This window comes from Fonsecaea nubica, assembly GCF_001646965.1.
Source record: "Fonsecaea nubica strain CBS 269.64 chromosome Unknown Scaff9, whole genome shotgun sequence".
Lineage (NCBI taxonomy): Eukaryota > Fungi > Ascomycota > Eurotiomycetes > Chaetothyriales > Herpotrichiellaceae > Fonsecaea > Fonsecaea nubica.
In genome coordinates, this window is record NW_019173682.1 from 1 (window position 1) to 20953 (window position 20953).

Sequence of the window (20953 nt, forward strand, 5' to 3'; positions counted from 1 at the left end):
CCCACCCCTCAGACCACCTCCCCTCAACTCACCTCAACCACCATCAACACCTCAAACTCTACCCGCGCCTCTCAGGATGCATCGAACATATTCTATGCGCCAGTCGCGCGCCCCTACAGCTTCTCAGATTGAGAATCCTCCGCCGCCGCCGTCTTCCACGAAAAGTGGGCGCCTGTTCGGCCGAGGCAACTTTGGTAATACAATGACCCTGGAAACTGGTGGCTATACACTGCAGCGACCAGCGCTGACACAAAGAAAACAGGACATGCTTTCCGAAAGGGCACCGCCGGCGCCTTTGGGCCAGACCTCGCCAAGAAGCTTTCCCAGCTCGTCAAGATGGAGAAGAATGTCATGCGCAGTATGGAACTGGTGGGTCGGGAACGAATGGAGGTCGCTGTAAGTTGCCCGGCTGCGTTGTGAGTCTTTGAGGTGTTCCCGTCTGACCGATTGACCCAACAGCAACAACTGTCCCTCTGGGGAGAAGGCTGCGACGAGGACGTCAGCGATGTGACGGACAAGCTCGGTGTTTTGATCTATGAGATTGGCGAACTGGAAGACCAGTTCGTGGACCGCTACGATCAATACCGTGTGACCATCAAGTCGATCCGCAACATCGAAGCCTCAGTCCAGCCATCGCGAGACCGCAAGCAGAAGATCACGGACCAGATTGCGCAGCTCAAGTACAAGGAACCCAACAGCCCTCGAATTGTTGTCCTCGAGCAGGAACTCGTCCGAGCTGAAGCCGAATCATTGGTCGCCGAGGCCCAGCTCTCCAACATTACCCGCGAAAAGCTCAAGGCCGCCTTCAATTACCAGTTTGATGCGATTCGCGAACATTGCGAGAAAGTCGCCATCATTGCTGGCTACGGAAAACACCTGTTGAGTCTCATCGATGACACTCCGGTCACCCCCGGCGAGACGCGCAATGCGTACGACGGATATGAAGCTTCCAAGGCTATCATTCAGGACTGCGAGGATGCCCTGACCAACTGGGTGTCATCCACGGCCCAAGTCAGCGCGAAGCTTTCCACCCGATCACGAACTCTGAGCCAGAGAAGGAAGGCCAGCTCTCACAAAGGCGAGGGAGTCGATCTCGCTGGTCAAGACCCCCCAATGAAGAACGATCGCGATGGCTGGGTGCCTGCAGGCCAACACGGCGAGTATGAGCAAGAAGAAGAGGAGGAGGAAGAGGAAGAGGAAGAAGAGGAAAGACCACAACAGACCAATGGTGAGTTTCTGGAATCTTGGTGCTTTGATGCGCCGGCTCATATCAAAAATTGGGTCGTGGGAGCCAGGTCGCTAACCTCGGATGCAATAACAGGGCAACACGCCGTGGCCGCTTAGGAGCTGATGGCCATCTCAAACCACCACGAGCCACATTGCGAACGAATCTGGCATGATAAAAGTGTCACGACGATGACGATGAAGATGACGGGGAATGTGGCTGAGAGGTTTTAAGTGGATAAGATAGCTTCGTGAGGCACCTACTCCGTATTGGATGGCGCAGCAGGAATTCCGGAGTCGATACACGGGCGAGTGGACACAAGCAGACGAATCGTGTCATCGGAGGAATTTGCGCTCCTTTTGTCTGTGTCTTTTTGAATCCGCGATGATACACCGTCATGGGCGAAATCGTGTGGGGATGCCAGACTTAAGGAAAAGGGAGTCGATGCATGTCAATGTTTGTTCCCGAGCAGTAATAATAATGGAAGTAGAATCTGGCGCTTTTGAGGAGGGGGCAATGAAAACGAATGGATGTTTCTTCAGTTTGATGATTACGTGCTCGAGCTCATCAGAGCCACACTCTGCCTTGGATTGCCTGTGGGCGTGGCCCATCATTGATTGATGCCAGGTGGATCGCAGCGCAGTTACAAGTACAAGAACCGGTACAAGTTCGAGTCGCGGGAGAATCACGTGGCATTCAGCTGGAAGGTGATCGCGTGTGCAGCAAACAAGCACCACAAGTACGAGTAAGACTTACGAAAATGGCCACTGTCTATAAATAAGTACCATCATCAATCAATACTCTTGGTCGAGGCCAGTAGTCCCGCTACGGGACCCTGACAACCCCTGCCACGCCCTGCTTATCCAAGCTAGAGACGAGCACTTGGCACCACAGTTCCTTGTCATGGTCTTTTGTGGTCCTCGAGGTCTAAGGCGCTTTCCTCTGATCCTGCTCGCCTAGAACGGCAGGAGGATCACTGGTTTCGATCCTCCTCCCCAGAAGAAATTACTCGTAAGAGAGCAGCGAAGAGGTCCAGCTCTGGCTCGAAACGGAAACCGCAATTACAGCAGACGACAACTGCCATGTCTGGCCTACATCTTCGCCATCTTACATACCAGCATACCATCACTTACAAACACTGATATAGGGATTCTCAAGAGGAGGGGAACGGCACATTACGAGGTACCAGCCTCCAATATAATCGTACTTGTGCAGGCCACTGATCGTACCACTGATTGTGTCTTACTCGTACAAGTAGTTCAAAGTTGAGCATCACTCTCGTAGAAGAGCTTTAGTCACGGACAGATTCACCACTTGGTTCTGTTTTCCTCTTATGGAATGATGAGACAAGAAACAAGAGGGGGGAAAGGGAACACATACTGCCGAGTAGTAATAACGATAATGGCCCCCCAAATCTGCGCCCATCTTGCGCCAGTCAGCACCACGACGATCACTCCCAGCACATGGAGCAAACGGGGGTATTTCAGCCGCTTGCTGCTTGCTGCTTGCTGCGGCTGCGCCATGGCCTCGTGGTGGACTCGCAGGCACAGAAACCAGAAACCACTACTACGAATACTCGTATTACTCGTACTACTACCTACTTGAGCTTCCCAAAGTTCCCAAGCGTCCAAGCGCCCAAGCAACAGCTGAGCCACCAACTCCTCCTCATCCACGGGCTGCTGTGCCACCTGAAAGGAAAATAAGAAGTCTGGACTCATATGGCTTCACGACCTACTCCTCGGACTTTCCTCACTTGACCTTCAGCTGTTCTACAACAAACTGCTCTTCTTTCTTCTCCTGACTACCCTCCCTCGACCACCGACTCATCTTCATTTTGTGCGAATATTACCCATTGCCATCGCTGCTCTCACCATCGCCATCCACTCTCCATCCACCCTGTTAGGATTGGTCCCTGGACGTTATCCGTTTCTGACAACAAATTCGCCTATCCTCGAACTGCGCACTGCGGCTGCAAAAGCTCCACCTCCACCTAAAACCCTAGCCTGAGTTTCGCTGCGACCGCTAGACTAGCGAACCTGCAGACTGTTACTGCTACTGCTAAAAAGTTCAAAAACTGCCCCCATAATCTTACGGCCCCCCGATCCAACGACCATCTGTCACATCTCACCGTTGTTCGCCCATTATCTTCCTCTTCTCCCTTTCTTCGGACAGATCAAAAAAAAGGTTGATCTTGCAACCTTTTATTCTTCTTCATTTCGAATACCTTGTTGTCACAAAAGTCTCTCGTTTGCAATTGCATTCGCACTACAAGATCGTAACGGTCTCGAACATTGGCCTCTTTCCCCGCACCCAAACCCGTTTCTCTCCAACAGCCTCAGCTGAACTGAATTGGAAAGAGCAAACTCGTCTTACTTCTCCAGTACACAAACGTCCTCGCAGTCAAGCGAATACCAGATCAATATGGTCAACGCAGGCCGTGTCTGCTGCATAGCAGCGCCCTTTCTCCTCTCAATAGGTGTGCTGGTATGCGTGGTACTGGTCTTCCTTGGGGGTACATATGACCGCAATAAGACACTCGACAATCTATACTTTGTCAAGGTAAGCAGTATTAGAAAGTGGTTCAGGAGCACTCCATCTAATATTTGCGGCGTCTAGATCGACATGACCAATCTCACCCTGACGTCCTCCGCAAACCTCCTCGCTGGAGATAACTCCAACAGCACTCTGTTAGGCGGCGCCCTCCAAGCAGCCAAGCAATCCCTGGGTATGAAAGACTTCTACACCATCTACCTCCGCAGCTACTGCAGTTGGAATGGCGACGACACCTATGCAAACTGCACGGACCCGAAATCCTACTTCTGGTTCAACCCGATCAAGATCTGGGGCTTGAACAGCACTGGCGTCCCTGTTGACGACTATCTACCCAAGAGCTTTAGGGACGGAGTGGATGTGTATCACGACGCTTCCAAGGCCATCTTCTACTTGTACATTGGCGCGCTGATTGCCTCGTGCATCACTATCCTTGTGGGCATCTCGGCCATCTTCTCGAGATGGGGTTCTTTCTTCACTACCTTCTGCGCTTCCGCCATGGGGCTCCTTCTCGTTGCAGGATCTATCACCGCCACCGCTGTGTACATCGTCCTGAAGGCCGCCCTGAACAACACTCTAAAGAAGGAATACGGCATCAAGACCACTTTGGGCAGCTCCGTCTTCTCCGTCACCTGGATTGGCAGTGCCTTCGCTGTCGGAGCGGCATTCTTCTGGTTGTTGAGTGTTTGCTGTTGCAGTGGAAGAAGTCCTTACAACCCGGGAAGCAAAGAAGCTAGACGCACAAGAGCAGAGAAGACGCCGTATACTTATGAGAGGGTGGGGAGTCCCTACATGGGCCCAAGTGACCAGCAAAGTGTGCCATTGAACACGCTCGGCCCCCAGCCATATGCGCCGCAAAGAGGTGCCGCTTACGAACCATTCAGGCCACAAGGTGTCTGATCACTTTTCCGGGCATCGTTTTTGAACAGGATCGGTGTGAAACTTGGTTTACTTTGAGGCAGGGCTGACTATTGCGGGGTCAGGAAAAGGACTGGGAATGATTTGGAGTTGAAGTACATATGCTAGCACTTTGGCTTGCACGACAATCAAGGCATGTAACGATGGAATCAGCGCTGGCTAAAACCAATATTACGGGGTTCTATTCTTTCTTTTCTTGGCTTGTGTCTTGACTATAACGGGGACAGACAGTACACAACCTGCCATCCAGACCACACGGATATTTCGGAGACCAATGCCTATGCAAACCTCGATTGGGGTGGTGGTGCCTGGTATTTTCGTGGGTTGGGAAGGAGCGGCTCACGCAGGAGTTATCTGCATGGGCTCGTTGGGCAGGTGGACGTCTGTTGGTTTGTACGAGGTACAAGGTAATGCGCCACATGTGGAAGACCATGGTTCTGCATACTGCGATGAAGATGAAAATGAATACGAGCATGTTTGGAGGAGATGGAGATTGGAACACGTTTAGAGGAGATGAACTTCAGCTTGCAGAAGAAGAGAAGAAAGAAGATGAAAAAGAATGGAATGTTGAATTAGGTATCGAGTGAGATACCCTAGCTGCCTAGATCCTAGGTAGGTATGGGAGCAAGAATGGAGCAAAGTATAGAGCAAGGAGTACGGAGTACTTGAGCACTAGGTATGATATACTCTATTATTATATTTTGTATTCATGTTAGAGACGTTGTTGAATTGTGATGGTTTTGATTTATTTCTGAGGTATTTTTTTTTATTCCCCCCCATCCTCTCTTCGGTCTCGAATTTCTTTTTGATATGGACCTATCGAACCCAGGGAATTTTATCGTGGAAAAGAATTCGCCACGCTCCTGGATCTATCGAGTTACAGGAGGACAAGAGTACAGTATACGTATGCGTATGAACATGTCTATGAATATCTATGCATGACTATACTGCATATGCTCGGGATACCTCGTATTTATGTACGCCTGGGTTACTCGACCACCCCCCTCCACCCTCCCCGCGGCTTATATCCCACGAGACCTTCGTCCCTGGCCACCTCGGCGGCGGTGCGTCCCGTCAGCACGCTGACTTCGACGTCTCTGCCCAAGACGTGAAAGGAGGGAAAGCCGCCCGGGGTCTCTACGTGGTTTTGTCGTTGTTGTTCTTCTTCCTCCTTTACGCTCGGGGACCTGTCGCTTCGGGTTCTCGTCTTCGACGCTGGTTCTGATGCCGATGATACTAATGCCGTCGACGGTGGACGTCGTTCTGCTTCGAGTAAAGATGAGGACAAGCGCGGTCGCTCCCATATCTTCCGCCCAAATGCGGTCTGGTTCGTGGGGCGGAAGCCACACGCGGCGCGGTCGAGGGAGAGGAACCACCTGCGTTGGTGGATCGAGTTGATACTGTTGGTTGCGCCGGGGTAAGCGTTGTTGCGGCGGATCCAGGCTTCTTCTTCGTCTTCGTCGTAGTCGTGCTCCGGGTCTGCTTTCGTGGGCTGGCGGGATACCCTAGTTGGTGTGGACTCGTGTACTTGTATGACAGACTCCGAGCGTCTCGGACGTGGTGGAGATGCAGTGCGTAGAAGGGAGGACACACTTCGACGTAGCTTGGGAGACCGTCCCGCACGGTGGCGGTGTTGGCGGTCGAGGTCGGAATCTGAGCCTGAGGTCATCTCGCCCGTCACTGGGGATTTGGCTCGGTCTGAATCTGTCGTGTCAAGTTCCTCAGCCCTCAATCTCCGGCGCGCTGAAGCGGTAGAGTTCTGATTGTTCCTTTTCCGTCGCTTAAAGGCCGGTGCCTCGGGTTGTGTAATGCGGTTGTTGTTGTGAGTGAGTCTCAGGCTCAGAGTGTAGTTCCTCGGTAGCCGTGTGCCGTGCAGGCGGAGCTTGATTTTGCGATTCTGAAACGCGCGGTGCAGTTTCGATGGCTCTGACTCTACGTTTTCTCGTAATATCAAGTCGCTGTCGCTGTCGCTGTCCGGGTCTGAATCCTCGGTGGCTGTTGTGTCGTCCGCAGCGCTGGCCTTCCCCGACGAAGACTCATAAGGTAATACTTCATATTCACCAGTGTCCCAGAGCAGCATCGTACCCGTCTCATGAGAGGCGGTCTCGATCAGATGGTTCCACAGGTTATGAACTCGGGTCTCGGTAGCGTTGCGGTTCAATCTCCTACTGTTCGGGTCACCGGGAAGGCCGTACATGATAGCGAAGCTGATTGAGCTCGTCGCATTACATTGCAACCGGAGATCATAATGAGTTCCTGCTATCGGGTGGTCGTGCTGATGAACAACGAAATGGTGCCCTCTGTCATTGAGATTTCGACGGTACAGAGCTAGCCAGTCGGAGTGAGAGAGACGAGGTGTTCCTGCGCAGGGTGGACGTGTCGCCGCGCGGAGTTTGGAGGAAAAGAAAGACACATGATCTTGGATTTCAAGTTGACCGGCCTCAACGGCTGCTGTAGTCGCCGCCTTGGTGGTCAATGGATCCGTAGAATCGGGATAAGTGTGCGATTTGCGGCTCAGACGCGGCGTCCTCGCAAGGGGAGGGGAGATTGACCGTTGCAGAGAGGATGGTAAAGTGAGGTCCGAATTGGAGATTACCCTTCCTGGGCTTGTTGTTGGTTCGTCTATAGATGCATCAGGGTTGCGTCTCTTCATCAATACTGGCTATGCAATATCTCACAAATGAATTGACAACAAGGATCGTCCGAAAGAGGAAAGCCGCAGACTGAGATCCATTTTGGTGTGCCAAGCATGATGTCATTGAGAAGCTACAATTCCGCTTGCTGACAAAAATTCGATGTGCACCGCTGGTTGGTTGCCCGATTTGCATTCCGTCCTTCTCTTTCGCTTACCCAAGGATTGGATAACCTCTTCCACTCGCTTACCTCGAGCTGTTTACTCCTTCTTGCCTGACCATCGACTTACAAAGTCGACTATAATGCGCCCAAGAGGCTGTTCTCGATGTGTCCACCATGCTCTACCAATAACCCCAGGTCTAAGTATATAAGTTTCGTTCCCTCTCGATGTTCTCCAACTTGGCCCATCAAAAAACCACACTCTTCATAACATCAACAGCACTTCTTACAGCAGTCGCAGCGATTTTCATGCTCAGCACCAGCGCCAATACCAATACCATCCACAACACACAAGACCCTATGAGAGCAGCCACCGCGCTGAAAGCAACCATGTCGAACCTGTCTCACGCAAAGATCGTCCCCCGCCCTTCCAGCACTCGGGGCGCAGCCAACCATGGCTGGCTCGACACCAAACACACGTTCTCCTTTGCCAGCTGGCACGATCCCAGATACACCCAATTCGGATCGCTGAGGGTATTGAACGAAGATCGCGTCATGCCTGGCGAGGGCTTCCCTACACATTTCCATCAAAACGCCGAAATCTTCTCCTATGTCTTGTCGGGTGAACTGACCCACCGCGATTCGATGCAAAAGAAGGGTGCAGAGTCTCAAGACAAGAACAAATTCTTCCGCCTCCACCGCGGAGATGTGCAGTTCACCACGGGTGGAAGGGGCATTTCTCACAGCGAATACAACGAACACAACAAAGATTGGGTGCACTTCCTCCAGATCTGGGCCCTGCCGTGGAAGAGAAATCTGCCGCCCATCTACCACACCAGCACGTTCTCGGAAGAAGACAAGCGCAAAGATTTTGTCACCATCATCACTCCATTGAAGGCGGGCCCCAAAGCGACACTGGAAGAGGAGAAGGCAGCCGTTCCCGCCAAGGAGGGCACCATCCCCATTCATGCCGATCTTGTCTTCAGTGCAGGCATCATCCCGGTCAACAATGCATTCAATTACCAGGTTGGCGGCGGTGATGTTGTCACGTCCAAATCCGACCGAAAAGTATACATCCACTTACCAGAAACAAAAGGTGGAAAAGCCAAGGTCCGGCTGGACGGACGAGAAGACGCCATTCTTAAGGAAGGAGATGGCGCGTATGTGAGTCATGTCAATGCAGGTGATGTGCTCAAGGTTGAAAGCATTGGAGATGCAGAGGCCGAGGTTGTGGTTATCGACTCGGAGTAAAAGGGATAAAAGGGACAAAAGGAAATGGATAAATGGGGAGATTGGAGTACAGGTTTCTTGAGCAGAACAATTATGTAGCGCACAAATTGTCCATGAATATTCAGTATATCTTGGTTCTTAACAATGTCGTTTCTCCCTCGAAAGTGGTGCCTGCGCCCAGCATATCGTTGACACATGGTGTAAAAACTCCATATCAGGGTGAGTCATTGGGGACTCTGCAGGGTCAGGGATCTGCAACTAGCGAGAAGGGTACGTACATTCTCTACCAATGGGTGTTGGAGACGGATGGCAAGGATGGTGGATGGTGGATGGTTGAAGACGGACTCTTGAATGCGGAGCTCGCTTCGCCTCCACCGACGACGCAGTTACGAGCGAAAAGCTATCGACCTGCCCAATCTTGTTACGCCTCTCCGAATACGAAATTTATCCTTTCTCTACCGCTATCGTTATACACCCGTCACCTCAGGCAGAACCTGGACAATGACTTGACCTGGCTCCAGACAGTTCTTTAGTCACATTTCACAATTGTTGGTGTTGGTGAAGTTGCATCCTTCCAGCTTTGGCCCTGGCACTAAGAATTCCATCACGTTGCGCTTCTGCCATTAAAAATTCTGCATCTTCTCTCCTCTGCTCAAAACTGGAAACACAAAGTCTGCCATACGTCTTCCTGTCATCATAGCCACTGTTTGTGTCGAGTATCATGTCCTGCACATACCTAGCTCTCTAATCGGACCGCATTGGGCTGTCCCATCATGACTGCGCATCATACGTCAACTTCTGTCGCAATCTCGATAGCATGTCTGGCTGTTGTCGGCGCCATCTCAATCCCAGCACTTCGTCAGGTCCTCCTGCGCATTCGAGCGAAGAAAGACCATTATCAAGAGCTTTTGGGATCTTATGAGGATAAAGATGGAAAGGCGACGGAGGAATCTCAACGAGCATATTCCGACTTCGTCGTTCGATTGATACTAATCATAATTTCTACTATTGCTTTTCTCGATGCTCTGGTTACCGCAGTACTGACAACTACTCGTCCGCATCTATCTCTTACCGTCGAACAATGGCTTCAATTTGCAACCTGGGTGAGTCTGGCGATTGATACTGTATGGTCGAGAGTCGTAACGTCTAATTTGCTTTAGTTTCTGGTCTTGTTCCAAACTGTTGCTATCTATGTTACACCTTCCTCCAAGCAACGATATCGTCTTGGGATCTTTACAAGCTTCTCCAGCTTGCTCATCGCCATCGCTGTAGCTGTGGAGAATATATCCCTATGGCAGTCGAAAGTCACTCCACTGCCGCGCAACGTCCACCTCACACTATCACTTGTTCAATTCATCTGTGGAGTCCTCCTTCTCTTCGCAGGCCTGTCGATTCCTCGGCGGCCTGATGTCTACTGGAATGACAAGGTGGTCGACCGACAAAATACAGTTGCCGCCCTATCAAAGCTCACCTTCTCTTGGGCTTCAGCGATACTATCGTTTGCGGCCAAGAACAAAGGCCTTGACTATGATGATCTCTATGAGATCGACCACGACACCCGTTCTCGAGAATTAAGAGCCAACTTTGAGGCCGTGGGCCGCAAAGACAAACTCTGGAAGACGCTCTTCTGGGCGCACAAATGGTCTTTCATTCAGCAGTGGGTTATACAAGCGACATGCTCCATCACGGATTTTCTACCCCAACTTGCCCTCTATTTTATCCTGCGTACACTTGAAGCCCGAGATGAAGGTGAGAATGTGGCGCTCACGTCATGGCTATTGGTGATCGGCCTTGGTTTGTCCATCACCTTTTCATCCTGGCTCGAGGCTTGGATGTTCTTTATCACATTCATGAAGATCGGCGTGCCAATCTACGAACAACTGTCCGCTGTCGTGTTTGGAAAAGCTATTCGACGAAAAGACGTCAAAGGCACAGGCAAGAAGCAGGAAGGGGAAGAGGCCAATGGAAATTTGAACGGTGAAGTCGTAGTCAACACCGACGCTGGCCACAAGGGAGAAGATCGAACTCCCGAAGAGGACGAAGAGGGAGACTTTCAGAAGTCGAAGCAAAGCACCATCAACTTGGTCGGTGTCGACTCGAAGCGCATCGCGGACTTTGCAACGTTCAACTACGTCTTTCTGGGATCTGCCATCAAATTTATATTTGCCATCGGCTTCTTGTCAAAATTGATAGGACCTATTCCGTTACTTGCTGGACTGGCGGCTCCCGCGTTGATCACCCCCATCAACATCATAGCTGCCAAACGATATGCTACTGCCCAAGACGACCTGATGAAATATCGCGATCAGAAGATGGCAGTAGTGACCGAAGCTCTGCAGGGCATCCGTCAAATCAAGTTCAGTGCCCTTGAAAGGGACTGGTACGCAAAGATCCTCGAGACCCGGAGAAGGGAACTGAAGACCCAATGGCGAGTTTTTGTGTATGACACTACACTGATCAGCATTTGGATTTTCGGGCCCGTCATGCTGGCGGCTGTGTCCCTCACAACATACGTCTTGATCTACAAGCAATTGACTGCGTCAGTGGCTTTTACGACCATTTCCGTCTTTGAAGCTATTGAAATGACGTTGGCCGTCATCCCAGAAATGATCACAGACCTTCTCGATGCTATTGTGTCTGCAAATCGGGTTCAGGAGTACCTCGACGCGCCCGAAAGAATCGACGGTACCAAACCTGGAGACACTGTGGTCTTCAAAGACGCTACAATCTCTTGGCCATCGGACAACCCGGACAACGAGGAAGACCAGTTCGCTTTGCGCAACTTGAACCTCGTCTTCCCCAAAAACGAATTGAGTATCATATCGGGTCGCACAGGGTCTGGGAAGAGCTTGCTGCTGGCCTCCATTATCGGCGAGGCAGAGGTCCTTGCGGGCGAAGTCTTCGTCCCCAAACCACCGCCCGCTGACCGGCGATACGACTCACTTGCAAACAGGAGTAACTGGGTAATTGAATCGTCTATTGCCTATGTCGCTCAAATCCCCTGGATCGAGAACGCCACTATCCGAGACAACATCCTATTTGGACTTCCTCTAGACAACGACCGATACCAAAAGGTTCTGCATGCCTGTGCTTTGACAAAGGACTTGGAAATGCTGCCGGATGGGGAACTTACTGACATTGGTGCCAATGGCATCAATCTGAGCGGCGGGCAGAAATGGCGGGTCTCATTTGCTCGCGCCCTGTACTCGAGAGCCGGTATTCTGGTGTTGGATGATATCTTTTCAGCAGTGGACGCCCACGTTGGTCGACATCTGTTCGAGCAAGCTCTCGTAGGAGAGCTGGGCCAGAACAGAACGAGAATCCTGGTGACGCACCACGTCGCCCTGTGTCTCCCAAAAACAAACTACAGTGTCCTATTGTCCAACGGCACCGTTGAACAAGCAGGCAGAACGGAGGAATTGCGGCGCACTGGGAAACTCAAAACGATCCTCGCCGAGGAAGACGAAGCAGACCGAAAGAAGGACGAGGAAGAGGATGCGGTCGAAAATCTCACCGTTGACGACGGCGGCGGCCTCCAGAAGTTGTTGACCAACCACTCACGCCGTTCGAGACGCAAATCTGCTCTTAGCGATGTGGGCGACAATCTGATTCGGCGTCCATCGCGCGCGAGTCTCAATGACGCGAAGCAGAGCCGCGACCCGCCAAAGAAGTTTACAGAAGAAGAGAAGCGAGAGACCGGTGCTGTGAAGTACAAGATCTACGCCGCCTATTTCAAGGCTTCTGGTGGGTTTGGTTATTGGCTGTTCATCCTCGCCGTCTTTGGTATTTGGGTAGCCGTCTACCTGGGCAGATCGTACTGGATCAGTGTGTGGACGAGATCGTATCGCACAGAGACGGAGCATATCTTTCCTCAGAGACTGGTCTCACAATCTCTGAGTACCGTCTATCACCGCCTCCACTCGGAATTCTCTACTGCGGCTATTGATGCGAACCTTCGATATTACTTGGGCGTCTACCTTGGTATCTCCCTCGTCGCCTGGATGATTGGCACAATTCGCTACTTGCTCGTCTTTATGGCCTCAATCCGCGCCTCCAAGATCCTTTTCGAAGCACTCGCCTTCGCCGTTCTCCGCGCTCCTCTACGATGGCTTGATACCGTGCCAGTCGGACGTATCCTCAACCGCTTCACTTCCGACTTCAACATGCTCGATTCGCGCATCGCTATGGATTTGGCGTTTATGCTCCACAACATGATGCACGTTTTGTCAGTCGTGATTGCAGGACTATTCGTGTCGCCGTTCATGATCGTCTTTGCCGTCGGACTCCTTTCGATCTCCATGTATTACGCACTGCGTTATCTCGCTGGTGCCCGGGAGGTGAAGAGATTGGAGAGCAATGCGAAGTCTCCCGTCTTCGAGCAATTTGGCTCGGTGCTCATGGGCATTGGAACAATCCGTGCATTTGACAAGTCTGACACATACCTCGACAAGATGTACACCAAAATTGACCGACATTGTCGCGCGTACTGGCATCTCTGGCTCTTCAATCGCTGGATGGGGTGGCGGTTGAACATGGTTGGCGCCCTATTCGCAGCCATCACGGCAGCCCTTATTGTGTCCATCACGAGCATTGACTCCAGTCTTGCCGGATTTGCCCTGAGTTTCGCACTCGGAATGAGCGAAGGTGTGATCTGGTTCCTGCGACAGTACTCGAATGTGGAGTTGGACATGAACGCCACCGAGAGAATCGTGGAATATAGCAACATTACGACCGAGAGTCAAGGCGGCGTGGACGCACCAGCGGCCTGGCCCACCGAGGGTAATCTCGAGGTCAGCGATCTGGTAGTTGGCTACGCGCCTGACCTGCCACCAGTACTGAAAGGGTTGACATTCAGAGTGACCAAAAATCAACGAGTAGGCGTTGTGGGACGCACGGGCGCAGGGAAATCTTCACTCACACTTGCCTTGTTCCGATTCCTCGAGGCCCGAAGCGGGAGCATCTTCATTGACGGAATAGACATCTCCAAGATCAAGCTGTACGATTTGCGTTCGAGGCTGGCGATCATTCCACAGGACCCGGTCCTCTTTTCGGGGACGGTCAGGAGCAACCTCGACCCGTTCGAGCAACAAACGGATAAGGAGCTGAAGGATGCCCTGGCGCGGGTGCATTTGATTTCGTCCACCACGGCTTCATCATCGGCTGTGGCTAGTGGAAGTGCTACACCCATCTTAGATCAGCACGACACCGAGGAGGGAAGGCACATCAACACCAATATCTTCCGCAGCCTCTCGTCTAAGATATCCGAAGGTGGCTTAAACCTCTCACAGGGCCAGCGCCAACTTCTCTGTCTCGCCCGGGCGATCGTCTCTCGACCCAAAATCATGGTCTTGGACGAGGCAACGTCGGCGGTGGACATGGAGACGGACGCCCTGATCCAGCGCAGCATCCGCGAGGAGTTTACGGACAGCACGTTGATCGTGATTGCGCACAGGCTGAGCACGATTGCAGACTTTGACAAGATCCTGGTCATGGGAGAAGGAAAGGTGCTCGAGTTTGACAGTCCACGGGAGTTGATGGGCAAGAAAGGAGGGGTGTTTAGAGGCATGGTCGAGATGAGTGGTGAAAGGGCGGAGCTGGAGAGGATCATGGGGATTGGTGGTGGCGGCGCCGAGAGGCAAGATCAGCAACCCGAGCCGGAGCAGGAGCAAGAAGAGGATCGAGCAGTCACAGAAGGAGGAAGTCCTGCTCCCCATTCTAGCGACACCACCACCACCAAACCGAGCGCCAGAGGTGCGAAGAAGAACGACCAGGAGGACGACGACAACCCAGAGCATGGATGGGGAATTTAATCCCGAAACCAGCATTCACCCAACATCACAACCACCACCCCCAAAGTTACTGCAAGGGAATGAAGTAGATACAGGTACCTAAGGTAGGTACGTCTGTTGACGGAAGAAAAACGGGGGAGATGTCCCAAAAGTAGACCCTCAGAAGTGGAATGCTTTTACTGTGAGCACCGAGTGAGTATGAGTACATAGTAGACAAAAATGGGTTTCGAAAAATTGGCATGGTAAAGGCAAGGCACGATATGGCGCTGTATGGTCTGGTCTGGTCTGGTCTGGTCTGGCGTGGCCGGGATATGGGGAGTTACCTTGGTTCTTAATGATGACAATGATATGAATTGTATGTATCATACAATATGATACCTACCTAGTATGATACTTCTTAATACGAATTATATTATATTATGTATTATATATGACTTGTTATGGCAAGAAGCCACCCATCTATCCACGCACCGCACCGTAACGCAACGTACCGCAACAGTATTTTGGTTTGGGATCCGTCCGTTCCCATTGCGGAAGGAATCCCTTTCCCCTTTCTTTCCCTTCCTCTTCTTCTTCTCCAGTCCGTCTCTGCAAAGCGAGGACGGCCATTTATTAGCGAGGTGACTTTTCCAATTAGAGGCCAAGCGCCGCCAGCTAGGTAGGGGGAACAGAAAGACCTCGGAAAAGCGGCATGGTAAGGGGTATATTCGTTTAGCGAGAAGTGGTTTTGTTTCGTGGGAGGCGAGCTTGTGGTTACCGAAACGGGGAATGGGTCAGAGAAGAGAAATCACAGATCAGAGACCCAGAGATCAAGGCTGCGCATACGCATATCACTCACTCACTCACTAGATATATACTTCTAAACAAGCGACGAGAGAGTCCTGGTGCACTGTGCAAGGAGGAAGAGACACAGCTGGAGAGAGAGCAAAGCAAAGCAAAGAGAGCCTGAAGGGCGGTGTAAACAATCCATCGAAAGAGGAAGGTTGTTCAGAAGGAGGCCCAGAATCGTAGAGATGGGAGACTTCCAGGACAGGCTTTGAGCCCGAGCAAGTGAGAAACGGGTTGGTTGATATCAAGTCGTTCGTTCCTTGTCTTGGAAAGCGTACCGGAATAGAATAGAACGCCTTCGAATTTGACGAAACTGTGGAAAAAGAGGCATCCAAACAAGACATTCCAGAAGGGAAGGCATATCGAATAAGGAATGCGTACCGAAAAGATCAGGAAATAGGAAAAGAAAAGCCATATTGGACGACAGATGGCAAACTGAAAGGGAAGGCGTCCATGAGAGGAAGCCGCAACAAGTTGTTTTTGCGTGAAGATGAACCCAAAACAAACGATTTAGGCCTCTGATATATGAGGAAAACTTGGATAAAAGAGGCAGGCGTACCGTGAGAGGTAGGCGTATAGGTGACAGCGCACACAAAAGACGAGAGTCAGGAGGTTGTAGAATGGAATGATTGAACTTTGTATAGCATGTCAAAACAGGAAGCCGTCCGAGAGAGGAAAGTGCTTGGATAAATGGTGGATGCACGTATAACCCTAGCCGCGACAGTTGTGGCTCAATCTCGTCGTGTCATCATTCGAATGATGATGGGGGCGAGTACCCTAACCATCTCTTCAATGGACCACGATCTGCATGTCATACAGATCCAATGGCATGTCGTGGAAGATCAGTGCAACAGCCTTAGCCCGGAAAGGATGTCCCACAACAAGGCTGGGTATCACGTGATAGGTCTGTATAATCTGGTTTGTTCCTGACAAAGCAAAGCCGGAGCCTGGTGTGGTGCCTGTACCTCGTACTCGGTGCTCGTAGGTCCAGCGCGCTATCAGCAATCTGCATCTGTTCCTTCTTGGTACCTTTACTCCTTTCTGGCACCAGCGGACCAATAGCAGAAAGAGCCTTTCCCAGATGAGCCGGTACACCAGGGCGAAAAGAGCATAGGCGTTGCCCACCGTAGACTGTGGCTGCAAGTGTACCCTGCGCCACATAGGGTTGAAAGCAGATACTCCCGCAGTCTCTATCCGCACGAGAAGGGGGCTTCAACCCAGTTTTATGCTGAGACAATTCTGGAAGGCAGGCTTGAAGTCTCTAAAGGTGTGCTTGGTGGTGTCGCAGAATGTTCGCTGGTCGGTTCTCTGTAACCAGCATGTGGTGGTGGGTGCCTAGGGTTGCGAGCTGGAGCTGGAGCTGATGACACCGACATCGTAAAGTCGTAGGGTGCTATACCCCGATTGACTCAGCCTTCTAAGTCCACAAGTCAGACCATTGACGCGGGTAACAAATGCGGCTATAGTTCATCCTTACTTGTAAACTCGTCATGCCTTTTGTCATACTTAGCTGCTGCCGAGTCTCCGAAGAAACCCTCCAGCTCCATATATTCGGCGGCAAACACTGTAGTAAGGAGAGCCCAGTCTTCCACCGTGGGGATGTCTAGATGCGCGCCATCGTCCTTCATCGTGTGCCAGACGGAAGGAAACCGAGCGGGGATGAGGTGCAAGACTTGGACACCCCGAGCGATGAAAGGGATATGATCGTCTTGCATAATATAGCTGTCGAATCTATCCGTCTCCTTCTTATCCTTTTCGGGCAGCCACGTCCGCGATGGGTTACTCCGGAACATGCCCAGCTTGCGAAGTCGTTGCTCGGCCTCGGCCATTTTCACATATGACCAATGAGAGGTGTGTTGCCAGGACGGAATTGGACGGTCTTCTGAGGACCCGAGAAGATCGAGCAGCACAAACAGTTCGATAGAGTCGAGGTAGTTTTTGTAGACACTCGTGGCTGGGTGCATGGTGTGCTCCCACTCCTCGGCAAGCGACCTGGCTCCATATATACTGTCGGTCGCAGTCCAGCTGAGAAAAGCCTCCTCGCCGTCGAGAAATAGTACTTGGATTCCCCTTTGCTCCTCAAATTCAGGATCCGTAAACCCCTGCTCTTGCATCGTAGACCACTTCTTTGCCAAAGCTGCGTCTATGGATCTGATGGCATGCATGATCATGGCGCACGGTGCCGCCGAATCGATCGCACCAATGAATCCTTTCGGCTCGTACTTGGAATCGTAATGCGCTACCAAGGTCAAGCGCCCGACATTGCCGGACTGTGTCCAAGGGGGGTCTCGAGTGGCAATCAAATTCACAAACGGCACCTCTTTGTCTCCGTGGGTGGGTGTCTTCGCGGTCGAATTCTGGAAGGTCAATGACCAGTCCGGCAAAGAGGTGCGGAAGAAATCGACGAAATGCTGGAGGACCTTCTTGGAGCCCTCGGTGCCGGGAACTCGTGGAATCAATATAGGCGCAAGGAGATTTCCGGTGTGTATGTCGAAATCGCTGGTCTCTGGACGGGGAAGACCATGTTGCAGCGTCTCGTCAGAGAGCGGGACATACGCTAGAACCCCTGGCCAGAGAGATATCAGCGATATCACAGTCAAGAGCCTCGTCAGCACCCAGCACCGCATTTTGGCAGAGAAGTCGGAAGTGACGCGTTCATCCAGACGTGAACATGATATCTAGGAAGCAGTGACGAGGGGTTCTTTGGTGGAAGCAGGGGACGGCCACTGGGCGAGATTGTCTTCCATCCTCGGCGCAGTTTCCGTCGCAGGACGCGATGCGCGGATCTCCAACTTCAATGGATGGTTGCAACCGCGTGTCTCAAATTCTACACCAGTTATCACTGACCGCAGTCTGATACTATAGAGACAGATGAGGGGCTTGCCATCAGCTCTGGTGGCTGAACTCCGCTATGCCTTCCAATCCTGCTCCCGGCAATATGCTGCCTCGAGAAGGACTCAATTCAGCACTTTGCACCAAAGGCTAAAAAAATCACAGCATCGAAAGAGCGAAAGTGTTCCAATTCAAGTTGTTCACAGTCAACTGCAGGCTCAGAAAACAAACCTTGCTCGACCGTTGATACCTCCAGCGCCGCGCGCATCAGAAAACAAGCAACTTATACCTCAGGAAGAGCAAGAAAAGTCGCTCGACGCAGGCCGCGATGTTGAGGTTCCCTTCAAGGTTATTCCAAAGGCTGAGATCGCTCCAAACTTGACCCTGTCACCTAAAGAACGGCTCCATATCGAACAGTTGACGAGGAGATTACCCCCTCGACCTGAACCAAAGGGTGCGCTGTTCGTACAACTTTCCGCGGCGGGCACATACACTGACATGTACAGTGTATAAGAAGAGATTGCGCATATACACTGCCGGCAATGGGAGGATATATATGCTCACATTCCTTCGCTTCACCACGATTGCGGCCCTGACTTTTGTCACCGTCATAGTGGCTCCGGCGCACTGGGTTAGTGGGAGCTCATTATGGACTGTAGCTGGCAGTGAGTGTTCCCCTCATCGTGTACCGTCAGCCCGCTGATCTTGAATCGCAGTATGGTTTGCGGGCCTCTTGCCCTTCATCTTTGTGAACTGGACGCTGAGACCAATGGTGACGGAGATCTTCCTTCGGCTTCCAGCGTCTGCTCAGACGTCCCCCAAAGTAGCGATGGCTTATGCGAAAAGCCTGCCAGGAGATGCCACACTGGATCTGAGATTTATGCGGTCATTCACCATCACTGATGTGGTGACATTGAGAATCGCCGACACGAGACCGATCAAAAGCCTCCTTCGGCCTGTTAGCTTTGCGTGGATTGGACCGATGGTGCAGCGTGGCAACTTTCTGAGACCGAATCCGACTCAATTCTATGTACGGCCTGAATCGGCGGGAGGACGAGCAGCAAGAGATGTCATTCCGGGGATCTGGAGCAAAGTGTACGAACGACTTACTGGGGTTGAAAGCAATGCCGTATCCAAATGGCGGCGATGATTGAAATCAGAGTCAATTCTGGCACTTTTGAACCTCACTTCACTTCCCAACTTCTCAACCGGGTCTGAATTAAAAACATCTGGCAGAATCGAGCATTCACTGCCATGATATTCCCCTTGCCAAGTCCAACAATCACTCTTGTGTGTCTTTTCCGTAAATCTCACTGTTTTCATCCTCAACTTTGACCATCTTTCTCAACTCTCAAACCAAACGCATCTTCCTTTCGTCAACACTCCATCCACCTGTGCCTCGCACAAGCCCACCTGCCACATTCAGCCTCGATACATTGCCATCAAGCTCTACCGACCATGGCAGACGCTACTACGACCAAAGCTTCAGGTGGTTTGACTCCTCGCGAAGGAGAAGTCGCTCTTGCTGCCCTTCAGTGTGTCAAAGGTGGTGAGATCCAGGTAAGCCTTGCCCTGATTCTCAAATACAATGGCCATCATCGCCGCCGCCACGGCCACTGAAGAGATGTCTTACAATTCTTCCTGCTGACACAGTCCTTTTCAGATCGACTATGCCGCGCTTTGCGACCGTCTTGGTTTCAAAAACGAGGCTACAGCAAGGACTGCCTGGTGCGGAGTCAGGAGAAAGCTCTTCACTGATACGAAGTTATCCACCGATGAACCGGGAACGCCAAAGGCCAAAACACCTCGCAAAGCCAAAGACTCGAATGGCGCTACACCAAAGCCAGCTAAGGGTGCTCCAAAGGCTGGTGCTGGTGCCGCCGCCGACAAGGATGGTGATCATGACAACGGTGATGATGAGAAGAGTGGCTCTGCTGCCGCTGTTGCCGACGGCGACGCGAATCGATCTGAAGGTCAGTCTCAAGAAAACTCGCAACATATACATGTTCAAGCCACGTTTTCCACGCATCTCATCGCTTTTATCACAGCCTCGCATACTAACGTCCTTGCTCCCTTAGAAGCCCCAACTACACCCAAGACTCCTACGACCCCCAAGAAGCGGTCCCGCAAGACTAAAGCAGAGAAAGAAGCCGAGGCCGCTGCCAACGGTGAGGCTGCTCCAGGCGACGGTGACGAGGACGAGAAGCCACCAAAGAAGCGGAGAACTCCCGCCAAGAAGAAGGTGACCGAAAGTGAAAATAACGGTGAGATGGACGGCGACACTAAAGCTACTCCTGCCAAAGGGAAGAAAGCTTCCACTCCCCGCAAATCTGCCACTGCTGCCGCCCACAAAGTCACCGATGCAGCTAGTCCTGGAGAGGAAGAAATCGCAGTTGTAGAAGTTGCCACCGTGATCAAAGAGAAGGATGGTGTCTCAGACGAGCCAGATGCCTCCCGTACTGCCGTTTCCACTGGGTTCGTTTCCTCCTTCTGACCTTTTGGCTTGTGTGCTAACACTATTCCGCTTCAAGTGCCAGTGCCTCCAAAGGGATGAATGCCGATGTCAACGGAAGTGTTGGCGACATAGCGAGCGCAGCTGTCGAATCCGTTGCGGCCAAAGCCGCTGAAGTTCTGGCGGGGGCGGCCGGCGATAATTGACCTCACCTCTACCTTGAGGAGCTTCAGTGGCCGGCACGACCTGTACAACGAGGAATATTGTAACTTTCAGCCCCATGTGCCAAGTTACTTTTGAGGAGGCGAGATACACAGTGACGACGGGGAGAGAGAA

General features: G+C 51.8%; 8 protein-coding genes across 8 annotated transcripts; 6 read left to right on the top strand and 2 right to left on the bottom strand.

Annotated features, from left to right (window-relative positions):
- Window positions 1-76: 76 nt before the first annotated feature.
- AYO20_02075 (hypothetical protein) lies at window positions 77-1344 on the top strand (the record flags this gene model as incomplete). Its single annotated transcript, XM_022640381.1, has 3 exons — window positions 77-194; window positions 263-396; window positions 460-1344. The coding sequence occupies 3 exons, from the start codon at window positions 77-79 to the stop codon at window positions 1342-1344; spliced, it is 1137 nt and encodes a 378-aa protein (XP_022503438.1).
- Window positions 1345-3646: 2302 nt separating this feature from the next.
- AYO20_02076 (hypothetical protein) lies at window positions 3647-4675 on the top strand (the record flags this gene model as incomplete). Its single annotated transcript, XM_022640382.1, has 2 exons — window positions 3647-3784; window positions 3842-4675. The coding sequence occupies 2 exons, from the start codon at window positions 3647-3649 to the stop codon at window positions 4673-4675; spliced, it is 972 nt and encodes a 323-aa protein (XP_022503439.1).
- A 1006-nt stretch (window positions 4676-5681) lies between these two features.
- Window positions 5682-6890, bottom strand: AYO20_02077 (hypothetical protein; the record flags this gene model as incomplete). The annotated part of the gene is made up of 1 exon (XM_022640383.1): window positions 5682-6890. One exon carries the CDS (start codon window positions 6888-6890, stop codon window positions 5682-5684), a length of 1209 nt encoding a protein of 402 aa, XP_022503440.1.
- An 824-nt stretch (window positions 6891-7714) lies between these two features.
- On the top strand, window positions 7715-8737 carry AYO20_02078 (hypothetical protein; the record flags this gene model as incomplete). Its single annotated transcript, XM_022640384.1, has 1 exon — window positions 7715-8737. One exon carries the CDS (start codon window positions 7715-7717, stop codon window positions 8735-8737), a length of 1023 nt encoding a protein of 340 aa, XP_022503441.1.
- A 752-nt stretch (window positions 8738-9489) lies between these two features.
- Window positions 9490-14526, top strand: AYO20_02079 (hypothetical protein; the record flags this gene model as incomplete). Its single annotated transcript, XM_022640385.1, has 2 exons — window positions 9490-9819; window positions 9877-14526. The coding sequence occupies 2 exons, from the start codon at window positions 9490-9492 to the stop codon at window positions 14524-14526; spliced, it is 4980 nt and encodes a 1659-aa protein (XP_022503442.1).
- A 2267-nt stretch (window positions 14527-16793) lies between these two features.
- Window positions 16794-17960, bottom strand: AYO20_02080 (hypothetical protein; the record flags this gene model as incomplete). The annotated part of the gene is made up of 1 exon (XM_022640386.1): window positions 16794-17960. One exon carries the CDS (start codon window positions 17958-17960, stop codon window positions 16794-16796), a length of 1167 nt encoding a protein of 388 aa, XP_022503443.1.
- Window positions 17961-18204: 244 nt separating this feature from the next.
- On the top strand, window positions 18205-19315 carry AYO20_02081 (hypothetical protein; the record flags this gene model as incomplete). The annotated part of the gene is made up of 3 exons (XM_022640387.1): window positions 18205-18619; window positions 18672-18830; window positions 18882-19315. The coding sequence occupies 3 exons, from the start codon at window positions 18205-18207 to the stop codon at window positions 19313-19315; spliced, it is 1008 nt and encodes a 335-aa protein (XP_022503444.1).
- A 308-nt stretch (window positions 19316-19623) lies between these two features.
- Window positions 19624-20823, top strand: AYO20_02082 (hypothetical protein; the record flags this gene model as incomplete). Its single annotated transcript, XM_022640388.1, has 3 exons — window positions 19624-19725; window positions 19829-20640; window positions 20697-20823. The coding sequence occupies 3 exons, from the start codon at window positions 19624-19626 to the stop codon at window positions 20821-20823; spliced, it is 1041 nt and encodes a 346-aa protein (XP_022503445.1).
- Between the last annotated feature and the right edge of the window lie 130 nt (window positions 20824-20953).